The sequence below is a fragment of the Gopherus flavomarginatus genome, chromosome 5 (assembly GCF_025201925.1).
Source record: "Gopherus flavomarginatus isolate rGopFla2 chromosome 5, rGopFla2.mat.asm, whole genome shotgun sequence".
NCBI classification, from domain to species: Eukaryota; Metazoa; Chordata; order Testudines; family Testudinidae; genus Gopherus; species Gopherus flavomarginatus.
The window spans coordinates 47,235,579-47,256,561 of record NC_066621.1 but is presented as its reverse complement, the minus strand read 5'-3'; the positions used below and the strand labels follow the sequence as shown (position 1 = coordinate 47,256,561).

At 45.4% G+C, this 20,983-nt stretch overlaps 1 protein-coding gene across 1 annotated transcript in view; it reads right to left on the bottom strand.

The window, feature by feature from the left end:
• CRACR2B (calcium release activated channel regulator 2B) overlaps window positions 1–20,983 on the bottom strand; it is an 86,815-nt gene that overhangs the window by 16,234 nt on the left and 49,598 nt on the right. The window contains exons 4-10 of the mRNA XM_050952872.1: window positions 19,574–19,745; window positions 15,226–15,372; window positions 14,425–14,515; window positions 13,285–13,377; window positions 6,179–6,366; window positions 4,911–4,982; window positions 4,216–4,270 (exon numbers count right to left, since the gene is read on the bottom strand). Of these exons, the coding sequence (XP_050808829.1) occupies window positions 4,216–4,270; window positions 4,911–4,982; window positions 6,179–6,366; window positions 13,285–13,377; window positions 14,425–14,515; window positions 15,226–15,372; window positions 19,574–19,745 (818 nt within the window). The remainder of the gene's footprint in view (window positions 1–4,215; window positions 4,271–4,910; window positions 4,983–6,178; window positions 6,367–13,284; window positions 13,378–14,424; window positions 14,516–15,225; window positions 15,373–19,573; window positions 19,746–20,983) is intronic.

Below are 20,983 nucleotides of genomic sequence, written 5' to 3'. Positions count from 1 at the left end.
AAGACAACAGAACACAGAGACTTACTATGGGAGGGTGAAGGGGAGGGAAGGCATGTCCTCTACTTCTCATTCACATTCCACCGCTGGCATGCTCTGGCAGCCTAGGTCCCAGTGCCTTACTAGTGGTGAATAGAGGAATCTTGCCTGATCAGGACAGCATCTTTGCTAACACACACACCAAAAATATAACAACACGGCTGGGGATCAAACCTGGGACTTCTGAATCTAAAAGCACAAACCTGTACTGCTTCTGCTGACGGATCAGCTGTTTGCTAATAAACCTGCATGTATGGTCGAGCCACTAGAGGGCGATGCAAAGTCACAGCATGTTAGCCTGGATTGCACAAATATACCCATGGCAATGTTAGAAGCTTTTAGGAAGAATGAGGGATAAAAGCCTTCCTAAAAGAGTGCAGAGGATCAGGCTTCTTGTTGCAATTAGGCACATATAGTCCCATATCCCTCACTCTAGCCCATGTGCCTGTTCCTTGCACCTTCATTTCACAGAAATCACATTATCCAGTCCTTCCTAAGATTTACAAAGAGCTAAAATGTTAAATTATTTTTGCGTATTTAAAAAATAGATCTAGTCCCTCTCCACGAGGGGCTGTGTTTAAACATATGTGCCAGAACCACAGAAAAGGGCAGGTAGAAAAGGCCCCATTGGTGCTGCCTATGGCTAGAACTTGCATCGCCATCCAGTAGGCAGAGTCCCTGTAAGGGAGCTGTGGTCAATCAATGTCCCTGGCAGCCTCACAGGCCTTTAATTACTTCATATTGAAATGAGATGTGGATTGGTTGACCACCAGAATCCCTGGGTTTAACAGCAGCAAGCTGTTTCCACTGGTCAAATATTAATAGAAACATTATGCTGGGAAGGCTGAAGTCCCCGCACCCATCGCCAGCTAGGGGTTCACTGTTTGGAAAGAAAGCCCCGTGTCTGGAATGCATGCCTCCAACTTTGAATGCAGTTCTTATTATAACCTGCCCAGGTTACCAGTTCTCTCTTGAGGGATTGATTTTCTTTGCACCATACCACCAGTATATGATCTGCTTTTAAAGCAGCACGAAGTTGATTGGCCGGTGGTACACAGCTGATGTCAGGGTTCTTACATCATTCCCCCTCGCTGCTACCACCATAGGAGGGGGAAGGGTAAAGGCAGCACCTGTGAGCCATGCTGTTCTTAGGCCGCATTTCAGCCTCATGGGTCTGTTACAGCTGGCACAAGTCAGAGCAGCCCTCAGGTTGCTCTACTGCAGCACAAGGGGCTCTGCCCTGAACAGAGCTACAGCAGGAGCAGGGCATGCCAGGTGAGCTTTATGCCACCTTTGTGCACATACTCCTGAGCTGGACTCTATGCATCAGCCATACCACAGCACCTGGCTCATGATTTTAAATACATATTCTGTCATCTATATTACATATAGATGCATGCACACTCACACACACACAAACAATAACTAAATGTTTGAATAGTTCAAAATAAGAGACTCAACTATTGTTGTAACAGCTGAAGTGGCCTGGTCTTGCCTGAATGCTGAACTGGCTTTTCTTCTGGAGCAGATTTTAACAGCAATCTATCATGAATCTAAGCCTATGTGTAACTGAGGTTTTGGTTGCTAACTCTATACAGTAACATTTCACATACAGGGCTAGAAAATGGGTCTGATATAAGCCTCACTGACTTCATTTGAACTCTGCTGATTTACACCTGATGAGGATCTGGCCCCAAAATGCCTAAAATAAAGCAATATGGCAAGAAACGGATCAGTGTTTTCTCCTGAGCTGTCGTTTTGGGTGTGGCTGAGGTTTCAATGCAATGCCCAGGCAGAGGCTCTGGGACAGATTCCATTCTCTAATACAATCTGTGCCTCAGGTGTGCTATGCTCAGTACAGAAGCATTTTCTGACCTCTTTAATGGAGTCCATACCTGTTTCTTGAATAAGTTGCTAACTTTTTTCCTATTGCCATCAACCCCATCAAGTAAAATACATTTAAAAAACCCAACTAAGAGAGAGGGGCCCAACAGTTCTGGGGCAGAAATATCTTAGGGTTGAGGTGTGTCTGTAGTATTCCTCTGAATGGCTCTAAAACAAAACAAACAGATTCTGTTTCTGCCCTTTAGGCTATATAGTCTGCCTCAAAAGGGGTCCTTTCCCCCATTTTATTTAATATCAGAAATACCAGGCCCTAACTTCCTTCATATTGGTGGAGGACCAAAATGGTAATATCACAACAGGCTGAAAACTGAGCTGAACCTCTCCAGGCACAGGGAGGGGATACTAAAGCCTTGTCCACCGTGGGAAATTATTCAAATATTTGCACCAATGCCACTGAACCCAGTGCAAACAAGTTGCACTGGTATCACAAGTGCCTTGCACCAGTACAACTACCCCACTTTGAAATCAAGGGAAAAGGAGCTGGGGGGCAGGGAAAGTTTCTTTGACACAACAGATCATTAAGAAGAAACGCTAGGATGCCAAGAGGGTGGTTATCATCCCAACCACCACTGGAGCTCAGAAGCCTGAGTAGTTGTGATGGAAAGGCCTGGCATTGAAACAGAATATAGTGAAAAAGGTAAAAGCACCATTTTCCCCCTATTTGCATTGGACTCTGCAATAAAGTGATCTGGTTTTATTGGGTTATTTTTCCAGGAGAGGGCAGTAAGCTAATATGCCAATGGCACATGATCCCTATGATAAAGCCAGCAGGTGGATTGGATATCCTGAATGACTGCATATCATCTCTTGGTGCAGCAGGGACTCCTGTTACTCTGGCAGAGGTGAGCTGGTACCTCCTCCAGATGGCTTAGCTAACACTTTACACCCAGGACACAGGCAGAGCTGGAACGCTGCCTGGAACTGTGTGCTCTGATAGGGTGGATTCCAGCTATGGCCTAGATCGTGGCTAGCTACCCACCACCAGTTGGCACCACGACACTCACGCATGCTATTAGCAGCTTCAGCAAATCCCCATGCAGGATTCAGAAACAAATCCTGCCCCCTGAGCCCTAAAGGAAATAGTCAATGCAATTATGTTCTGAAAAAAGCCCCTCCTTCTTTGGATTTTACTTCAGCCTTTCTTCCTGGAGGAGCAGCTCACAGCCAAAGCGTAGATGGGATCCCTGGAACTGACCTCACCATGCTTCCATTCACATGTCATCACGCTAGTCTTGCTGCTTTTACTGGCCCCTACCCAAGCGCCAGCCTGGCTTGGACATGTTGGATCCTCCTTACCCCAGCCCTCTGCTTTGCCTCCTTGCACGCTCATTGACATTGCTGGAAGGCTGTCCCCTCCATGTCTTCACCAATGGAACACGGTAGCAGGGCTGGGGGAAGATGACCCTGGTTGCAAGGATGGATCTAAGTGTGGGTGAAGGGGAGGGGAAAGGAGCTTTGCTGCAGGGTGAATGAAGGGCCCACAAAGACGTTCACCTACACCACAGGTTCTTGCTAGTCTGGGAGGCCATCCAGCCTTTAAGTAAAAGCTGGGATGCCGGTGAGCCTGCCTGCCCTATGCATCATATGGTGCCACTAGCTCTGCTCACCCCCCACCCAAGGCTGCATCTTGAAGACGATTAGACTGTGGGCGAAGGTGATGCAGATGAGGCCCACAGTGAACGTAGTGATGCTGTTCCCTGTCCTTTACGGGGTCTAAGCCCCAACCCCCTCCTTGTGGGCTTGCTGCCGCATGTCTGTGCGGCACATTAGACAGGGATGGGGCTGGGACCAGGCTGGCAGCAGCTGGCACGAAGGACGGAGGGGCTAGGCAGTACTACTTGCTATAACCTCCAATGGGGCCTGGAGGCTGCAGAGATGGGTGCCAGCAGGCAGACAATCTCTCTGGACTCTACCCCCTCATCACCATTCAGGCTAACACAGCCTGGCCTCCGGCATGGGATTCAGCACCAGTGCCTTCCAGGCCTTGAATTCCCTGGCTCAAGCACAAACACCCCTGATCCCCACACCTGGGCTCCCCCTTCACCACAGCCACAGGGCAGTGTACTCCAGCAGCTCCTTCCCACTGGCCTGAATGCAATCCGCACGGTGCTCTCCAGAACGGGAGAAGTGTGTGGAAGTCTAAGGTGCCACACCAGGCCTCGGGTGCTTGGGTCAGTGTCCCCCGTGGAAGTGCAGGACCCCCGAGTGGTGACAATAACAGCAGCAGATGAAAGGGCGGTGGTTGGGGATTAGGATTTTCTTTCTTAGATTAACCAGCTTCTTGGCTTCAAAGGCATCTCTGTCATCCCGAAGCTTCTTGTTCATCTCTCTGCTCCAAAGGAAGGTGAGAGAGAGACAAGCAGAGTGGTTACCAAGTTCTCCTTGGGAGCAGGGCAGACACCAACATTGGAGAGCTAATTAGGGAAATAAGGATGCCCTTCCTGCCAGATGGGTTGGGTGGTGGTCTCAGTCCAGATAACGATGGGACTCCATAGTATTCCCTTAAACAGGAGGAAAGAATAATCTCCTCCCTTGGATGAATCGCTGGGTGACAACCTATGGCCTGGGCTATGCAGGAGGTCAAGCTAGATGATCATACTGGCCCCTCAGTGAATCTATGGATGCCATCACAGTACATTAAATATTATTACAGCTTCCTGGAGAGACAAAGAATCCGTATGGTGCTTCAGCAGCGTTGGCACATCTGGAAACAAGCTAGCCAGAAGAAGACCAGAGCTACGAACCAGCCCAAATCCCTCTGTCTATTGGTTGGAGGATTCCCAACTCCCACACCAAAGAGTCACTAATTCTGGATGTCAATTTGCTCTTCCAGAGCAAACAAGCATGCTTGGGCACTGCTGGAGTTTTGAACTTATTTCTGTCTGTGGGGTGGATAACATCTCTGACCGTTCCACCTCTTCTCAAGTCTCCTGTCTAAGGAAGTAGCAGTCTCTCAACACCCCCCTTACCTGAGGAGCTCCAGCTGTCGAAGAAGACTTTGTTTCTCTTTCTGCATATTCTTAGAGACTCTGAACACATCCCTGTGTAAAGGGAGGGGAAAAGAAAATGAGAAAGAAAAAGAAACAAGGTTAAGCAAAAGACTAGAAAGGATGAAAAATCCACCCGCCCCACAATGGCACTGTCTCTTATGCACACGCAAGTGATGTTGCTAAAGGTACAAGCCTGCCAGCTTCAAAGACAGTTCAGTGGATTGTGCATTGGCTTTGGAGCCAGCAGACCTGAGTTCTACTGTGAGCTCTGCCACAAGCCTACTGTGTGTCCTTGGGCAAGTCACTTTCCTTCTCAATACCTCAGTTACTCCACTTGTAAAAATAGAGATAATGTCATGGCTTGGCCATGGGCAGCCCAACCTAGTAATTAAAACCAGAGTTTACAGTCACAATATAGAACTTAAGAGTTGGCTGGGTCAGGATACTGGGAGGTGACAAGCTGGAGGTTCAGGAATCGCAAGTCAGATGCTAAGAGTCAAACTAGATGGAGATGTGAGAAAATGGATCAGGAAGCACAAGGCATGCAGTCCAGAGCAGGATGGTGCCCAGTTGTTCAGACAGGTTCCTGCTGCTGGCTTACATAGGACCAGGGGGCCACACTGGAGCCAGACTTTGTAGGTCCCACATAAGCTGCTGCCAGGTGGAGTGTGGCTGCTCCCAGAGAACCTTGTGGGTCCAGGTTTGAGACCCATGGGTCATGACTCATAATGATACATGCCTTTGTTTGTTAGTGCATTATGAGATGAAAAGCTGCTATGTAAGAACTAAGTCTTATTATCAGGTAAAGGCTGAAGAGATGCACCCCACAGTGGCTGCAATATAATTATTGTAACCTCTCTAGCTGAGGCTACAATAAACTGGAGAGCACATGAAAGAAACCCCCCTACTGCTTTAAATCAAAATAGCAATTCTTTGCCCTTGTACAGTGCTTTCCAGCCAAGCATCAATTAACACATTAATTTAGCCTCACAATTCCCCTAGCAGGTCACTATTAGTATTAGACATGTTTTATCAATGAGAAAACCACCACAGGAGTTGATTACTTATCTTCCCCAGGATCAGGTACTGAGCTCATGACAGAGTCAGTAATAGAACTCAGGTCTCCAGCTTTCAAGTGTTGTTCCTTAACCGGTAGACAGCTCCTCTTACTGGGTACCAGGTAAGTCATGTTGCACAAGCAGCTATCAGCTTCCACTGCACATTCTGTAACCGCTATCCCGCCATACCTGTCTTTCTGTTCCTCTTCACACTGAGCCTCCTTCTGGATACGCTCCAGATGCCCCTTGGCCACCTCCAGCTCCCACTTGCTTCTCTCCAGCTGCTCCAGGAGGTTTTCATTGAGAAGCTGGAGCCGCTCATTCTGCAGCCGGGTCTCCAGCTGCTCAGAGTTCAGAGACTGTATTTGATGTTCCAGCTGGGAAAGAGGAAAAAGACAGACAAAGAATAGTAAGAGCCACCTGCCAGATTCAGGAAGCCATGGCCATACAACGGGCCAGAAAAGCATATACACAATGTGCTATTGAGGAGCTGCTCCAGGTAAGCTGCCCAGAAGAACGTGGATAGCATTACACTCAGTGTGACGTAAAGCCACAAGCTGGGTATTTCAAAGCCGACTATCCTGTGTTGACCCCCCTGAACCGATACGTCACAGCACACAAATGTGGCACAATCGCACCCCACTGTGGAACGGCAATATCAAAGGAGAAAGGGGAAGAGTAAGGTGGGAGAAGCAGCAGTAACTCTGCTCATCTCACACCAAGAATAGGACATTATTATTTACTGGTTGTATTACAGTAGCACCTTGCAGCTCAGTCATGGCCCAGGAACCCAGGCTGCCAGGTGCTATACAAACAGAACAAAAAGAGCCACTGCCCCTAAGAGTTTATGAAGAAAGTATACAACAAGAAACAACAGATGGATACAGCAGACACACGGGGAGCACCAGGAAACAACAAGACAACATTGGTCAGCGTGATAGGCAGTGGTCTCAGATGTTCATTGAGGTTTGAGAGTTTCAGGTTAGGTGTTTGCTTGGCAGAGGCAATGAGTGAAATGATTAGAGCAGGGAACTGGAAGTTGCCTGGAGCTCATTCAAAATACCCCTTAAATCTCATCTTGCAGCTGCCCACTCACAAACTGGAACGAGAAAGCAGGGCTGCCCGGGAGAGGGGAGGGGGCAAGTGGGGCAATTTGCCCAGGCCCTGGCCCTACAGGGGCCCCCACAAAAATATAGTATTCTATAGTAGTGCAACTTTTTTTATGGAAGGAGCTCCCAAAATTGCTTTGCCCTTGGCCCCCTGAATCCTCTAGGCGGCCTTGTGAGAAAGTTTACAGCACTTTGGCAGGGGCTATCCCTGACTGGTCTTCATGCACCAGAATGTCACAGGCAAGCGCACCCCATGGAGACAAGTAGATGTGCGCTACATTACAGAGGCACAAGGTCAAGTTAAGGACAAGGTGAGATCTCATCTCATGCACATGCCAACCTTGCTAGGGCCTCTCTACGAGGGGATGTGTACGCTGAACTGCCTTCTTGCTGCAAACTTAAGTCAGACCCTTATCTGAAAGCAAGATAGAGAGAGATAAGGCAGGATCTCATGCATGGCCATCTCTCAACAGAAGACTCCCATGGAATGTAAACAGCCAACAATGCTGGTGAAGCCTGGCTCTCCTCTACAACATGGTATGCTGCACCTGCTGTACTGGGCCAGATGGAGACAGATGTTGTGTGCAAACACTGGATTGCTAGGGATATGTTTGAGCACGCGCCATTCATTCTGGATTTCTTGGAAGGCCACATACGGAGCCTTACAGACAGCCTCGAAGATTAAATATTTTAGCTTGCTAAGGATCTGGAGCAGACCCAGTGAATCCCAGTTACTGAACCCCATCTCTCCAAACCTCCTTATCTAACAGATGGCCAACATTCCTCCATGCCTGTTGATCCTTGATTAGATAAAGCTGCTTGGTGCTGTTCAAGACATGTGACTAGCTGGGACCCTACCATAGCCCTGAACAAGAATTAGTTTGTACGTATCTAAAGCAGAATCATTAGCCGGTCTGGTTGTGGAATCTACACAAAGGAAAACCCAGAAGACACACAGTGAGCGAAATGCCTCTGATATTTTGCTTGCTGCAGATTTGCCTAGTCCATGGATTTCCAGTTAAGCCCCTCTCATCTCCTACAAGCCATTTCTGAAAACCTAGCAATTCCACAAAGAATTCCAGATAGAGCAAGTTGGAAGTTGGGTCCTTCTTCCTCTTGTGTAAAATTTTGATTTTTTATTAACAAACAAACAAAACCAAAACCAAAACTATGTTGGGTTGAAAACAGAAAAGATTTCCCTTTTCCACAAAAGCATTGAAATGTGTTGCTGGAACCACAGAGATGCTTTCAGTACAAATTTTTTACTTAGCTGAAAACCCTATTTTTTCATCCAAAAAAGTTTGAGCCCTAATACCAGCTGCGATGACTGCATGGCACTTTGTGTCTAAGCTGAATCCAATGAGCTTGTACTTTAAGACAGCAATTTTTTCAGGGCAGGGATGTGCTATTGGTTTGAGGCAGTTAGTCCGCTACACTGAGCCAGGAATACTTATGGCAATAGATATATAAAAATATTGCTACTTCAATATGACCACTAGGAAGTCCCCTCCCAGAGCAGCAGCTCTGCCATCCAGCGTGGCTGGCACTGACATGAGCACCTCTGACTGGCATGAGTTCTCGCTGGATCCAGTCAGCAGGTGCCAGGCAGGTAATTTGCAATGAGGGAGCTCTCAAGCAGAGGGAGGAGAGTAAAACTGGGAGCTGCTTTAGGAGATACAGCCATTGAACACGAGGGTCTTGCTGTGCAAGGCAAGATTAGGGACATCACTGCTGCATAAATGAAAATCAGGGCAAGGGGAACAGAGCAATCAGCTTATATGCAGCTGCGCTACTCAGCCTGCGTCTCTATCACCTCAAGCATCAGGGAGACAGGCCATCCCCATAGCGTGTCACAAAGTGCTTCCTCGCCTTTTCCCTGCATTGCAAGAGTGCTGCCGCCATGCTCCTCGGGCCTGACCTAAAGCCTATTGCAGACAGTAGGAGTCTTCCCATTGACTTCAATGGGGTTTGGATCACATCACTACGTCCATATCAATCCATAGAGCTCGAGACTCAAACATAGAGCCTCCCCTTGTTTTGTCACTAGACTTGTCCCCACCTTCCCCCCCAGCTGTGGGTTTAGTCATGGTGATCCATACATTAGCAACCTCCACTCAAGGTTATTGCATTTATCTGTGCAAAGGTATGAAACCACCCACCTTAAAAAAGCCTGAGTTTTCCATGCAGGATACACAGGGCATCCTGGACACATTCCCCTGTGTGAGACCCCAGACATTTAGCAGAGGAGTTAACTAACAGTTTACTAAGGAAGAGGAGATGGACCATGTGGAAAGGAAATGAAGTCTGTCAATTACAGACTGGTGATTTCATTCTTTGAGAGTACCCCCTCACAGGTGGGAGTGTTATCTTTCAGTCTCATTGTGCCAGTAAGGGCCACAATTTTCCCAATCATGGGAAGGATTTTTCTCCCCTGGTTATTTCAATGGTGGGAGATGAAGCAGATCAGACAGATATTCTGCATCCACTTCTCTGTTAGTTTTAGCTTCACAGTCCATGGACCAGAACTGCAAATGCATTCTCTCCAAGAGGATTTGGGGATGGCCTATCCACTCCTTCAGTCTTGGTAGTCACCAGATCATAAGTGTCTCTGGCATGATATGTTTATTCTTTCTGCTAGCCCTATCCCCTTGGTTAAGGGGCCTTTATCCCCACCAAGGAAAGAGGTAGAAGTCCCCCCATGCCCAATAGTGAGTGGACATCAGACAAGGTCCTGTTATCTGTTTGATTTGATACCCTCCCTCCACTCACCTGAAGATGCCTCTTCCCTTCCTAACTTGGACTTTGGTGCCATCAGATAGTACACTTGGACTTTAGAACATCCTCTGGACACTGACTGCACTGTTTACAGTGTGCTACAGTGTATGACCTGCATCATGGTTATCTGCTGATATAGGTTATCATCCATGGGCAGTTCCTAGTCATAAAAATATCTACAGAGCTTTAAACACACACACACCCTCACACTCCTAGATGGATGAGCTTGAAAGAGCAACCAGAGAAGTATATCTCACTTTTATTCATAGACAATATCTATCCTGGTTCTGAAAATAACCTAATAACAGCTATACTGGGTCAGACAATGGTCCAGCTAGCCCAGTATCCTGTCTTCTGACAATGGCCAATATCAGGTGTTTCAGAGGGAATGAACAGAACAGGCAAGCATTGAGTGATTCATCTCCTGTCAGTCACTTCCAGCTTCTGGCAATCAGAGGGTAGGGACACCCAGAGCATGGGTCGCATCCCTGACCATCTTGGCTAATAGCCATTGATGGACCTATCCTCCATGAACTTATCTAGTTCTTTTTTGAAACCAGTTATAGTTTTGGCCTTCACAACATCCTCTGGTAATGAGTTCCACAGATTGACTGTGCGTTGTGTGAAGAAGTACTTCCTTTTGTTTGTTTTAAACTTGCTGCTTATTAATTTCATTGGGGGACCCCTGGCTCTTGTCTAATGTGAAGGCGTAAATAACACTTCCTATTCGCTTTCTCCACACCAGTCATGATTTTATAGACCTCTAGCATATTCCCCTTTAGTCGTCTCTTTTTCAAACTGAGAAGTCCCAGTCTTTTTAATTTCTCCTCATATGGAAGCTGTTCCATATCCCTAATCATTTTTGTTATCCTTCTCTGTAACTTTTCCAATTCTAATATATACTTTTTGAGGTGGGGTGATCAGAACTGCATGCAATATTCAAGGTGTGAGGTGTACTATGGATTTATATAATGGCATTATGATATTTTCTGTCTTATTCTCTATCCCTTTCTTAATGGTTCTGAACATTCTGTTAGCTTTTTTGACTGCTGCTGCACATTGAGTGGATGTTGTCAGAGAACTATCCATAGTGACTCCAAGATCACTTTCTTGAATGGTAACTGCTAAGTTAGACCCCATCATTTTATATGTATAGTTGGGATGTTTTCCAATGTGCATTGCTTTGCATTTATCAATACTGAATTTATTCTGCCATTTTGTTCTCCAGTCACTCAGTTTTGTGAGTTCCTTTGTAACTCTTCACAGTTTCCTTTGGACTTAACTATATTCAGTAGTTTGGTATTGTTTGCAAATTTTGCCATCTCACTGTTTATCCCTTTTTCAAAACGCTTTGCATGTTTTGCTTACCACCTCATTTATCGTGTGGAAGCGAGTGAAGCTCCCCTGTATTTTTACCTCAGCATTAGGAACTGTAATAGATTCCTAATGTAAGATGCAGAGTGCTTTATCCAAATGCTGTTGCCAGCCAAGGTCATTCAGTAAGAGCATGGCCTTTGAAGCAGTTCGAGATTTGGGGCCAGATCCTCAGAGGACATAAGTTGGCCCAACTCCACTGAAGTCAGTAGAGTTATGCCAATTTACACCAGCTGAGGATCTGGCCCTGGGACTCTATTCTCCATTCGCACCCCGATACACATATTCACAGCGGCGAGTCAGAGAGAGGAAAGGCACAGGTTTAATAGGCACTGAAGAACATGGCTACTATTCATGACACCACTTTAGAAAGTCCTCGTCAGGACATTAGATCAAAGCAAGACCCTCTCATCCAGTTTACATACAGAATGATATCATTCATCGTATAAGGAGCTGAGCACACCCTATGCAAATATTGACACGACGATTACCTAGGCAGCATAGCGTTACATGACCCAGAGCACTTATTTCTTCACTACGCTCTTTTAAGATGATGTAGCCCAACAATAACGAGGAAGGGTAAACACAGTTGCCCTTCCTTATCTTGATAGAAAGGGGACTAGCTGGCTGAAACTAAGATTATAGCAGCGTTGGAGTCAGGCCAACATTTGGTGCCTGTAGGTCACAGAGCACTAGTACCTCTTGTGAGTGGGAGGCTGGGCTAAATTAAAGTGGGATCCCCTATTTTTGGTGTGTGAAGTCAAACACCAGAAGCCTATAAGAGCAGAATGTAGGAATGCTGGTCCAATACCACTGGATTCGCTGACAGGCTAGTAGATATGCTTGGGGTTAAACCCATGCTCCTGGTCTGAAAGCTACATCATGACAGAATGGAATATATATAGTCTGAAGCAACACAGGAGAGTTGCAGGCATCTCAGTATGGGATTTACCATATTAGATTGCTTTGAGGGTCCATCTAGTTTGGTATAAACTTTCCCAGAAAGCTTTAAATCCATAGCTCCCAAAGCACTTTACAAAGGAAGGCAAGTATGTGAGTTATAGAGAGGTTAAGTCAATTACCCATGGTCACCTACATCAGCACCAGAGCTGGGTAAAGAACTCAGGCATCCCAACTCCCAGTCTAGGACACTGCTGACATGACCACAACACCTCCTATACTCATGCTTCAGAGGAAAGCAAAGGCCACTATAATGCACATGGTCACTTGTGAAGGTACATGAACAGGTGAGAAGATTCCTTCGTGGCCCGGTGGGCGATCAACCAATACTGTGAAGCAGGGGTAATCTATTTTTTGTCAAGGTATAAATTTCTTGGTCAAAGTATAGTCAAGGTCCAGATTCCAGAGAAAATAATACTAATAAAAAAACAACAATAATGATAATAATGAGTAAATAAAAAGATTTCAGGGTCCATTCAAAAGTATATTGCAGTCTGGATTCGACCCATGGTCCGCCTATTGATTACCCCGCCGTGAAGAATGAGACAGGAGCACTCCAATTTCAGCACATACAACTGGAGTAGCATAAAATTATCCAAACACTTTTTAAATCCAGCTGCAGCATTTTACTCCACAAGTTATTCTGAAGGAAATAGAAAACGCAAACCACAGAGGTTAAGGGGAATTGCTGCTGGTGTGCTTATGCATGAATTGCTTCTACAGCACGGCTTTGCTGGTCAGAATTCCGGAAGGATATACACACACACACACACACACACGCTTTATTGTAAATTATCCTGCAGGAAGAAGAAAAGATTCCAGAACGGATAGGAAATGAATACAGTAGCATTTTAAAATGAACTGTGGTAACCAGCAAAAATGCTCAGGGCAGAGCCCTGCTGGAGAAGTAGGAAGGAACTGGACTGACTGGTGCAATGTAGCCAATTATCACCCACTCTCGGCACGACTTCAGAAGCAGGGAGGTAGCTTTCAAGGTTGCCAAGGGTAGTTAAAAAGGAATTAAAGAAAGACACTGTAGGGTGTCTGTTTCTTCAGGAAGGCTCTGGGCCAGGTTACCTTTTTTTGCCGGTAGAGGATTTTCTCAAGCTCCTGCTCCTTGCTGCGCAGCTCCTTCTGCAGCAGGTTGCTCCTGTCGTGCCTCAGTGATTCCTGCACAGAGGAAAGACCCACAGATTTTGATACTGTCCACAGAACCCTGGAATGACATTTCCCAATACCAGGGAACAGAATATAATTTTTGCCCAGGAGCCTGCTGCTAAATGACCTACCACAACCCCCTTCTGCTTCAGAGACAGGAAAGTTCTAGGGCTCTCCAGTAAGCCTGGTATTGAAGCCAGTTTCTCACATGGTGGTTGAGTCTCCCTGGGGAACATCCAAGCTTGTTGCTGGTCCCTTGGCCCATCCCTTTCCCAACTCTATTTATTTAGAATCATAGAATAGAATCATAGAATATCAGGGTTGGAAGGGACTTCAGGAGGTCATCTAGTCCAACCCCCTCCCCAAAGCAGGACCAATCCCCAGGCAGATTTTTGTCCCAGATCCCTAAATGGCCCCCTCAAGGATTGAACTATTTTTTGCCTCGCACTGAAGAAGATTTACAAGGAACACCCATCCCTTTCTTCCAACAGCCTAATTGCAGAGGAGTTGCTCATAAAAGAGCAGGGCAGGGCAGAAGACACACAGCAGTTCTTCTAGAAGATGCTTCTAGTTGTCTTTATAGTCTTCCTGGATGCTAAATTCCTCCTGATCAAATGAAATCTCAACAGCCACTCTCAAGCTGACTAATATCACAGATGGGAAAAGGGCACTCCACAATTAACATCTTCTGCATTGAAAACAAAAGGGTGTTCTTCAGGCCCCTTGAGAGCAGAGACCACAACCTCCCAACAAGGCAGAGATAAAAACGAAGCCCAGATTAGACTGTAGCTGTTGTCAGTGCCAGAGCATGTTAACTGAGGTTCTGTGCAGAGATGCACCATGAGCACTGCAACAGGGAGTGTCCTGGCCAACTCTCCTCCAGCTAGCATAGATCCTTGCACCAGTAAAAGAACTACGTTACTGAAGATTTCAAAAGAAGTCACGTGGGGAGCAGAGGCAACAGGGTCACCTCCCTTACAAATGTAGAGGAAACCAAATATTTGCCTCATTTAGGAATCAAAATGCATGCCCAACTGAGCACATGTAAGGAGGATTCACCTGGCAGAGCAGTCGTTCCTTTTCCGCTTTGATCTGTTGCTCCATTTCTTCATAGAGACACCTGACTTCTCTGTCATGGTCTGTCTCCTTCCTACCAAGGAGAAAAAGTGTGTGATGGAGCAAGACTGAGAATGAATGTGAAAGGAAAACAAGGAGAAATAAAGAAAGAGAGGGAGTGGGAAATCTTCTCTCTCAAATAGGAAGATACAGATTTAATTTAGAATCCACACTAATAGCTTATGGGTATTGCCCCATTCCCAAGCACCTGGGCTCAAATGCACTGATAAGGGATTCCATGGCCACTGGAGATCCATGGGAGTATATTTATTTGCACAAAGTTTTATTTATTAGAGTACTTAACATGGCTTCCATCAGCATAGTATCTGAGTATCTCACCATCTCTAAAATATTTATCCCATCATTCCTGTGAAGTCGGTCAGTATGATTATCTCCATATTATAGATGGGGAACTGAGGCACATGACTTGCCCAAGGTCACATAGGAATTCAGTGACAGAGGTCGCCCAAGTCCTACACTGGAGCCCTAATCACTAGACTATCCTTCCTCTCTACAAAGAGAAAACCACATAAATTGGAGCTAGGATTCTGGCTAGACGTTAATGTCAAATCTGGAGGGAATGGGCTAAGAGAGTCAATGCAGCATTATATGTAGCACAGAAGTCTTTTCCTCCTTAATCCCAGCCTCTATCAGTTTCTCCTTGTGTTTGGGGATAAAGCAATGGGTCAGGTCGCATCTAAATGAGTACCAGCTGGTTCCCCGCTGCCATGGAGGCCTTCTTACCTCTTCAGTGCCTGCTCCATGGATTCCTTCTCATAATGCACCTCCCTGATGTACGATGAAACATGGAACAGGAACTCCTCAAAGCTGGCCAAGAGATCTGGCCGTTCTTTCCGGAGACGAGTCCAGAGCTCCCGAACCTCACTCTGACTGGAGCAAAGATAAGAGAAGGAGAGCCAGGGAGTTTCCATGTTATCACAGGATTGGTATTCCTTCCAACTTACACATGTTCAAGAAGAGAAGGGCTGCCCTCCATTGACCTCAGAAGTTGTATTGGATGGGCCCGTAATACTGAAGTGTGGGGGGTGGACCATGACTGGGAATAAAGACTATGAAGTAGTGGGTGGCCAGAATGAGGTAAGTCATCCCAAAACCACCCTATAAAGCTAACTCAGCATTGCCAATGCCAAGCATTGGGAAAGAAAATCATGAACCAGGACCCCCCCCCCCCAAAATCATGAGGTTTAAAATTATTATAAGGCAATGATTTTAGAGCTACTTTACATATATTAATTATCACACAGCTACTGTGAAGTAGATCAGCATTACCCCATCATTTTACAGGTGGGGAAACTGAGGCACAGGGCGGTGAAGTACCTTGAACAAAGTCTCATGCCATGCTAGTATCAGATGTAGGAGTCATGCCTTCCAGTCCCTTTATGATACTTTTAACAAAAAACTGAGATGAAACACCCCGTCTCAAAATGACCCAAGCATTCAAACTCTTGTGTCTCTTTAGAGCAGTGTGGACTAGCGGATAGAGAACTGGATTGGGACTTAGAAGACCTGGATCTATTCCTGCCTCTGCCACTCTCCTAGGGGACGTTGGGGAAATCTCCTCACCCCTCTGTACTTCAGTGTCCTTCATCTGTAAAAGGGGAATAATGATGCTGACCTCCTTTGTAAAGAGCTTTGAGATCTACTGATGAAAAGCACAATATAACAGCTAGGATTTATTATTATTATTTTTCACCACTAGAACCATGCATCTTAACTTACTGTTTATTTGTGCATGATGGGAAAAATATGGAAGAGGTCTCCATAGCCCTGTGGGAATGGAATAATCTCTCCTAAACCCACAGCCCTTCTCAAAATGAAATAGGCATCTTAAAATGGTGTCAAGTAATGATCTCAAGTTGCAGTGGAGGAGGTTTAGGTTGGATATTAGGAAAAACTTTTTCATTAGGAGGAGGTGAAGCACTGGAATAGGTTACCTAGGAAGGTGGTGGAATCTCCTTCCTTAGAGGTTTTTAAGGTCAGGCTTGACAAAGTCCTGGCTGGGATGATTGGTCCTGCTTTGAGCAGGGCATTGGACCAGATATTCTATGATTCCATGATTCTATGAAATGCTGCTCACCAATAGAGTGAGAGGTAGGGAGGGCCGGAAATTACTTCTGTGCCCTATTTCTGGAGAAAACATCTTTGGGGCGGGGACTGTCCTTTTGGTCTGTCCTTGTACAGTGCCTAGTGCAATGGGGTCCTGGTCCAAGCCTGACGCACTAATGCAGTACAAATAATAAGACAGTCCAAAAAACGTAGACTAAATCTTAGCACTCTCACTTTAAAATAATAAGATCTAGCTCTTCTATAGCACTTTTCATCAGTGGACCCAAAAGTACTTCATAAAGCAGATCAGTATCATTCTCCCCATTTTACAGATGGAGAAACTGAGGCATGGGGCGGGAAGAAACTTGCCAAAAATCATCCAGCAAAGCAGTGGTAGAGCTGGAAATTGAACCCAGGTCTCATGACAAAAAACAGGAAATTAAGGGAGCAGTGTTCAAAAATACTCAAAGGGATTTAAGAACAAACCCCACTGAGAGTCAAACAGGAGGTGTGCACCAAACCCACTAAGTGCCTGCAGAACACATTTGATTGACTTATAGAATATCAGGGTTGGAAGGGACCTCAGGAGGTCATCTAGTCCAATCCCCTGCTCAAAGCAGGACCAAACCCCAGACAGATTTTTTGCCTCAGATCCCTAAATGGCACCCTCAGGGATTGAACTCACAACCCTAGGTTTAGCAGGCGACTGCTCAAACCACTGAGCTATCCCTTCCCCAAAAGCTAGTACCCCCCCAAAAAAAAAGCTTTTCTATTTGAGCTGATCAACATTTTTCAAAGGTTTGTCCCCTCAAAAAATGGCCTTTTTTTCCAACAGTTTTTTTGCATAAATGTTGTCACTGATTTTTTTCATGACTTGAAATATGATTATCAATATTTTTAATTGACCAAAACCCCAGATTTTAATAAACAAAAAATGTCCATTTTGAACTCTCTGAAACAAAAATATCAACACTTTGTGATTTCCCCTTTTCCCCCACAGTTCTCAACGAGCTCAGCTTTGAATTCATCTTTTTAAAAAGCTAGTTTGACCGACACAAATTCAATCTGAACATTAATTTCACTATATGTTTCTGCTGAACAGACTCCATCTAGTGGACAATACCATGCAAAATATTCCGTTTAACTGGGACAACTCTTTTACTGGGATATTTCTCGGGGGACAGAGGTGAATGGCAATGGATGCTATTTAACAGGAATGGTAATATCTTTATGGTAAAAGTGAGCAGGTGGCGCTATTTCAGATCAGTTTCCCAGTTCTTTTTCTGTGAGCAAGACAGAAGTGAGCAAGTTTTTAGTCTTAAAAGAAATACTTGTGATGTGGTTAGTTTTGTTATGCAAGGCTCCGAAGAGGAAACTTTGTGAGCAGCAGGAGAGTTTGCTCTCTCCCTTGGTCTGTCACTGGAGTCAGTTCTTGAGTCAGAGTTGCTCCCTGGGAACTGGTCATTGGTGTTGGCTGAGAGTCTTAAAAGAAGGGATTTCCCTGCATGCTGTTTGATCATCTCTTTTCCTGAACTGATAGACGTGCATAAATAAAACAAGTGACACTTTGAGTATACCCAGACTCTGCCTCACTGATTTCCCCTTCACTGAAAATCACCCAGCAAGGCCTTGGAATTCTGCTACTGCCAGGCAGAGAAGCAACACTGATCTCAGAAGGAGGAGCAACAATATTATCAATTCCATGTACTGGGGACACATTTACCCTGTTGCAAGTGATTAAGTAGTGCTTAGACAGATATACAAGCCTAGTCTAAAAGAAGCTGTCAGATTTCAAAAGAAATAAAATAGGAATGAAGCTGGTATCATTTTATTCACTGCAGCATTTTATGGCATTTACCATCTTTTTGGAACGTTGCCTGTTTATAAGCTCTTCTCTTAAATCAGGCAAGGTTGTCCATGGGGATGCCTGCTGCATGGTACATCTAAATTCCTGTGGATGGTAACCAAAGACCATGCCACCGTAGCCTAGTGAAGAAGTTATATTTCTTTAGGCAAGGTGGTCAGTTCTGTCGGGGTTTAGGGCAAATGTTTAATTTAAAAACTATTTCTCTGGGCCAAATAAACTTTGGCCTGGCCTGGTGGATCAGTGACCATTTCAAGGAATATCTCAGATGAACCAATGAGGGTAGAGACTGATGATCTACATCACTGGAAAGTTGGACACTCCAGCTTTTGACTGATGGATGGTAGCTTTTTCTACCTATCATGGTTCGTGATGTATCCAATCATACGAGTCACATTTGAGCTGTGCATGTATGTCCACTGTGCCCTGCTCTTTGGAGCAGCAGCCTGGCCTAGAATCCAGCCCAATCTATTCCTGTTCATATTTAAAAGAGAATCCTGAAAACGAGGCAGAAAAAAAATCCTACCAGCTGAGGAATGCGTAGCTATTTATTTCAAAGAATGATCTGTCCTGGGGTGAATGTTCCATCTGAGGGGATGGCTAATGATGTATGCATCAGATCTGAATTACCCAGATCTGTTCAGATTCAAGTCCCAACAAGGTCAATTTACTCTCTCATCTTTCTAGGTGGATCAGTCAAGCTCCAGGCACTGCATTGTGCAACAATCTACAAATAAGACCTTAAAGACTAAGATCTTCTGCATGGCTGTTGAAGGTACTTTTGGAAAAACAAAGAACTCATCTCTTTGCCTAAATCCTCCCCTTGCCCATGGTTGTGCTGCGTACTGTGCACCAATTGGTTGCCATCCTGACAAAAGCAATATTTCATAGCTGAAACATGAGTTTATAGCCTTCAAAGTTCTTTGGGAAAAGTGCTGCATTAAAGGCTACTGGTAAATATTCAGGCTAGATATCCCAGACTCCCTGACATTTCTAATGCAGCACATGACACAAGGTTGGGATACAAAGTGCCAAGGCAACACTTCTGAAAGTATGTCCTTGAAGATAACCAGCAGTGCCATGTCAATTTCTCTCGGTCTGTGTTGAAGCACTGAGGTTTAGCTACTGTAAGATCAGATCAGGACAGGATTTGAGACTTACTCTTCAAAGACCTGGGCTGCTCCAAGCTGTTCCATCATTGAACAAAATCGCTTCTCCTCTTCGTCATCTGTCTGGTCCAAGTCGTCTGACCAGCCTGACTCAAAGGTCTCCTCATGTCTGGAGTGATCTGTGCTCCCAGATCCTTGATACAGCTCAATCCCTATGAATTTCCCTGCAGGAAGGGGGAGGAGGGAAGAGGGAGCAGAAGGTCACACTATATTTAGCACTAGGCAAGCTCTTTGAGAGGCAGCCTGAACCAGCTCCATTAGAGATGGCCAAATCCAATGGTGCCTATTAAACACTGCCCTCAGATAGCAAACAAACAGCTTGTTCTTGTTTCATTATGAACTGGAGGAAATTGGTCGGTATCCAGTAAGAGCTGAATCACGCCCCCCTACTGGAGGTTCAGCAACTCAGGACTTTCAGCTGATGTGTGTTTAGCGTTCAATTCATTACACCACAGTTCAGTATGATAAGAATGGAAGGACGGGTCTCCACTTAAGGCAGTGGAGTGGCGTTGGGGGTTCAAGTCCCAGCTCTGGCACAAGCACCTTATGTGATCTCAGGCAAGTCACTGAATTGTTCTGTGCCTCAGTTTCCCAGTCTGTAAAATGGAGATAAAAATCCTTGCTTTCTCCTGCTCTGTGTCTACCTTGTCTATTTAGATTAATGCTCTTTGAGGCAGTGCCTGTCTCTCACTATGTGCTTATACAGTGCCTAGCACAGATTCTCTCTTATCTCACTTGGGACCTCTAGAGGTTCTACTGTTATATTAGTAATTCTCCTCTCACCCCGCTCATCTCCCCAAGTACTATGCTGAACAAAACGGGGACAGCTCTCTGAACAAGGCCCCCTCCTCCTCGGGTCTCTGTTCATCCGGAGCACTACACTAGGAAGGTGGCATTTATTGGGAGTTGAGATGGAAAAGAGTGAGGAGGAAATTCTTCCTAAAGGAATACATCAAGCAGCTCTCGCTAGGAAAAAAAAAAAGATTTTAATGCCAAAAGGGACCATTATGATAATCTGATCTGCCCTCTTGTATAGCATAGGCTGGAAGGCCTCACCCGCTGATTCCTGCATCAAGCCCATCACTTATGTTGGAGTTATAGTGTAACTTCAGTACCAGGAAAGATACTGGAACAAACAATTGAACACTCAATTTATAAGCACCTAGAGGATAATAAAGTTGTAAGGAATAGTCAGCATGGATTTGTCAAGAACAAATCATGCCAAACCAACCTGATTTCCTTCTTTAACAGGGTTACTGGCCTGGTGGATGGGGGAGAAGCAGAAGACAGGATATATCTTGATTTTAGTAAGTCTTTTGACTCAGCGCTTGTCGTCACAGATCAAGGCCGCTGCAATCAATGCAGCATGCGTCAATTTAGCGGGTCTAATGAAGGCCCGCTA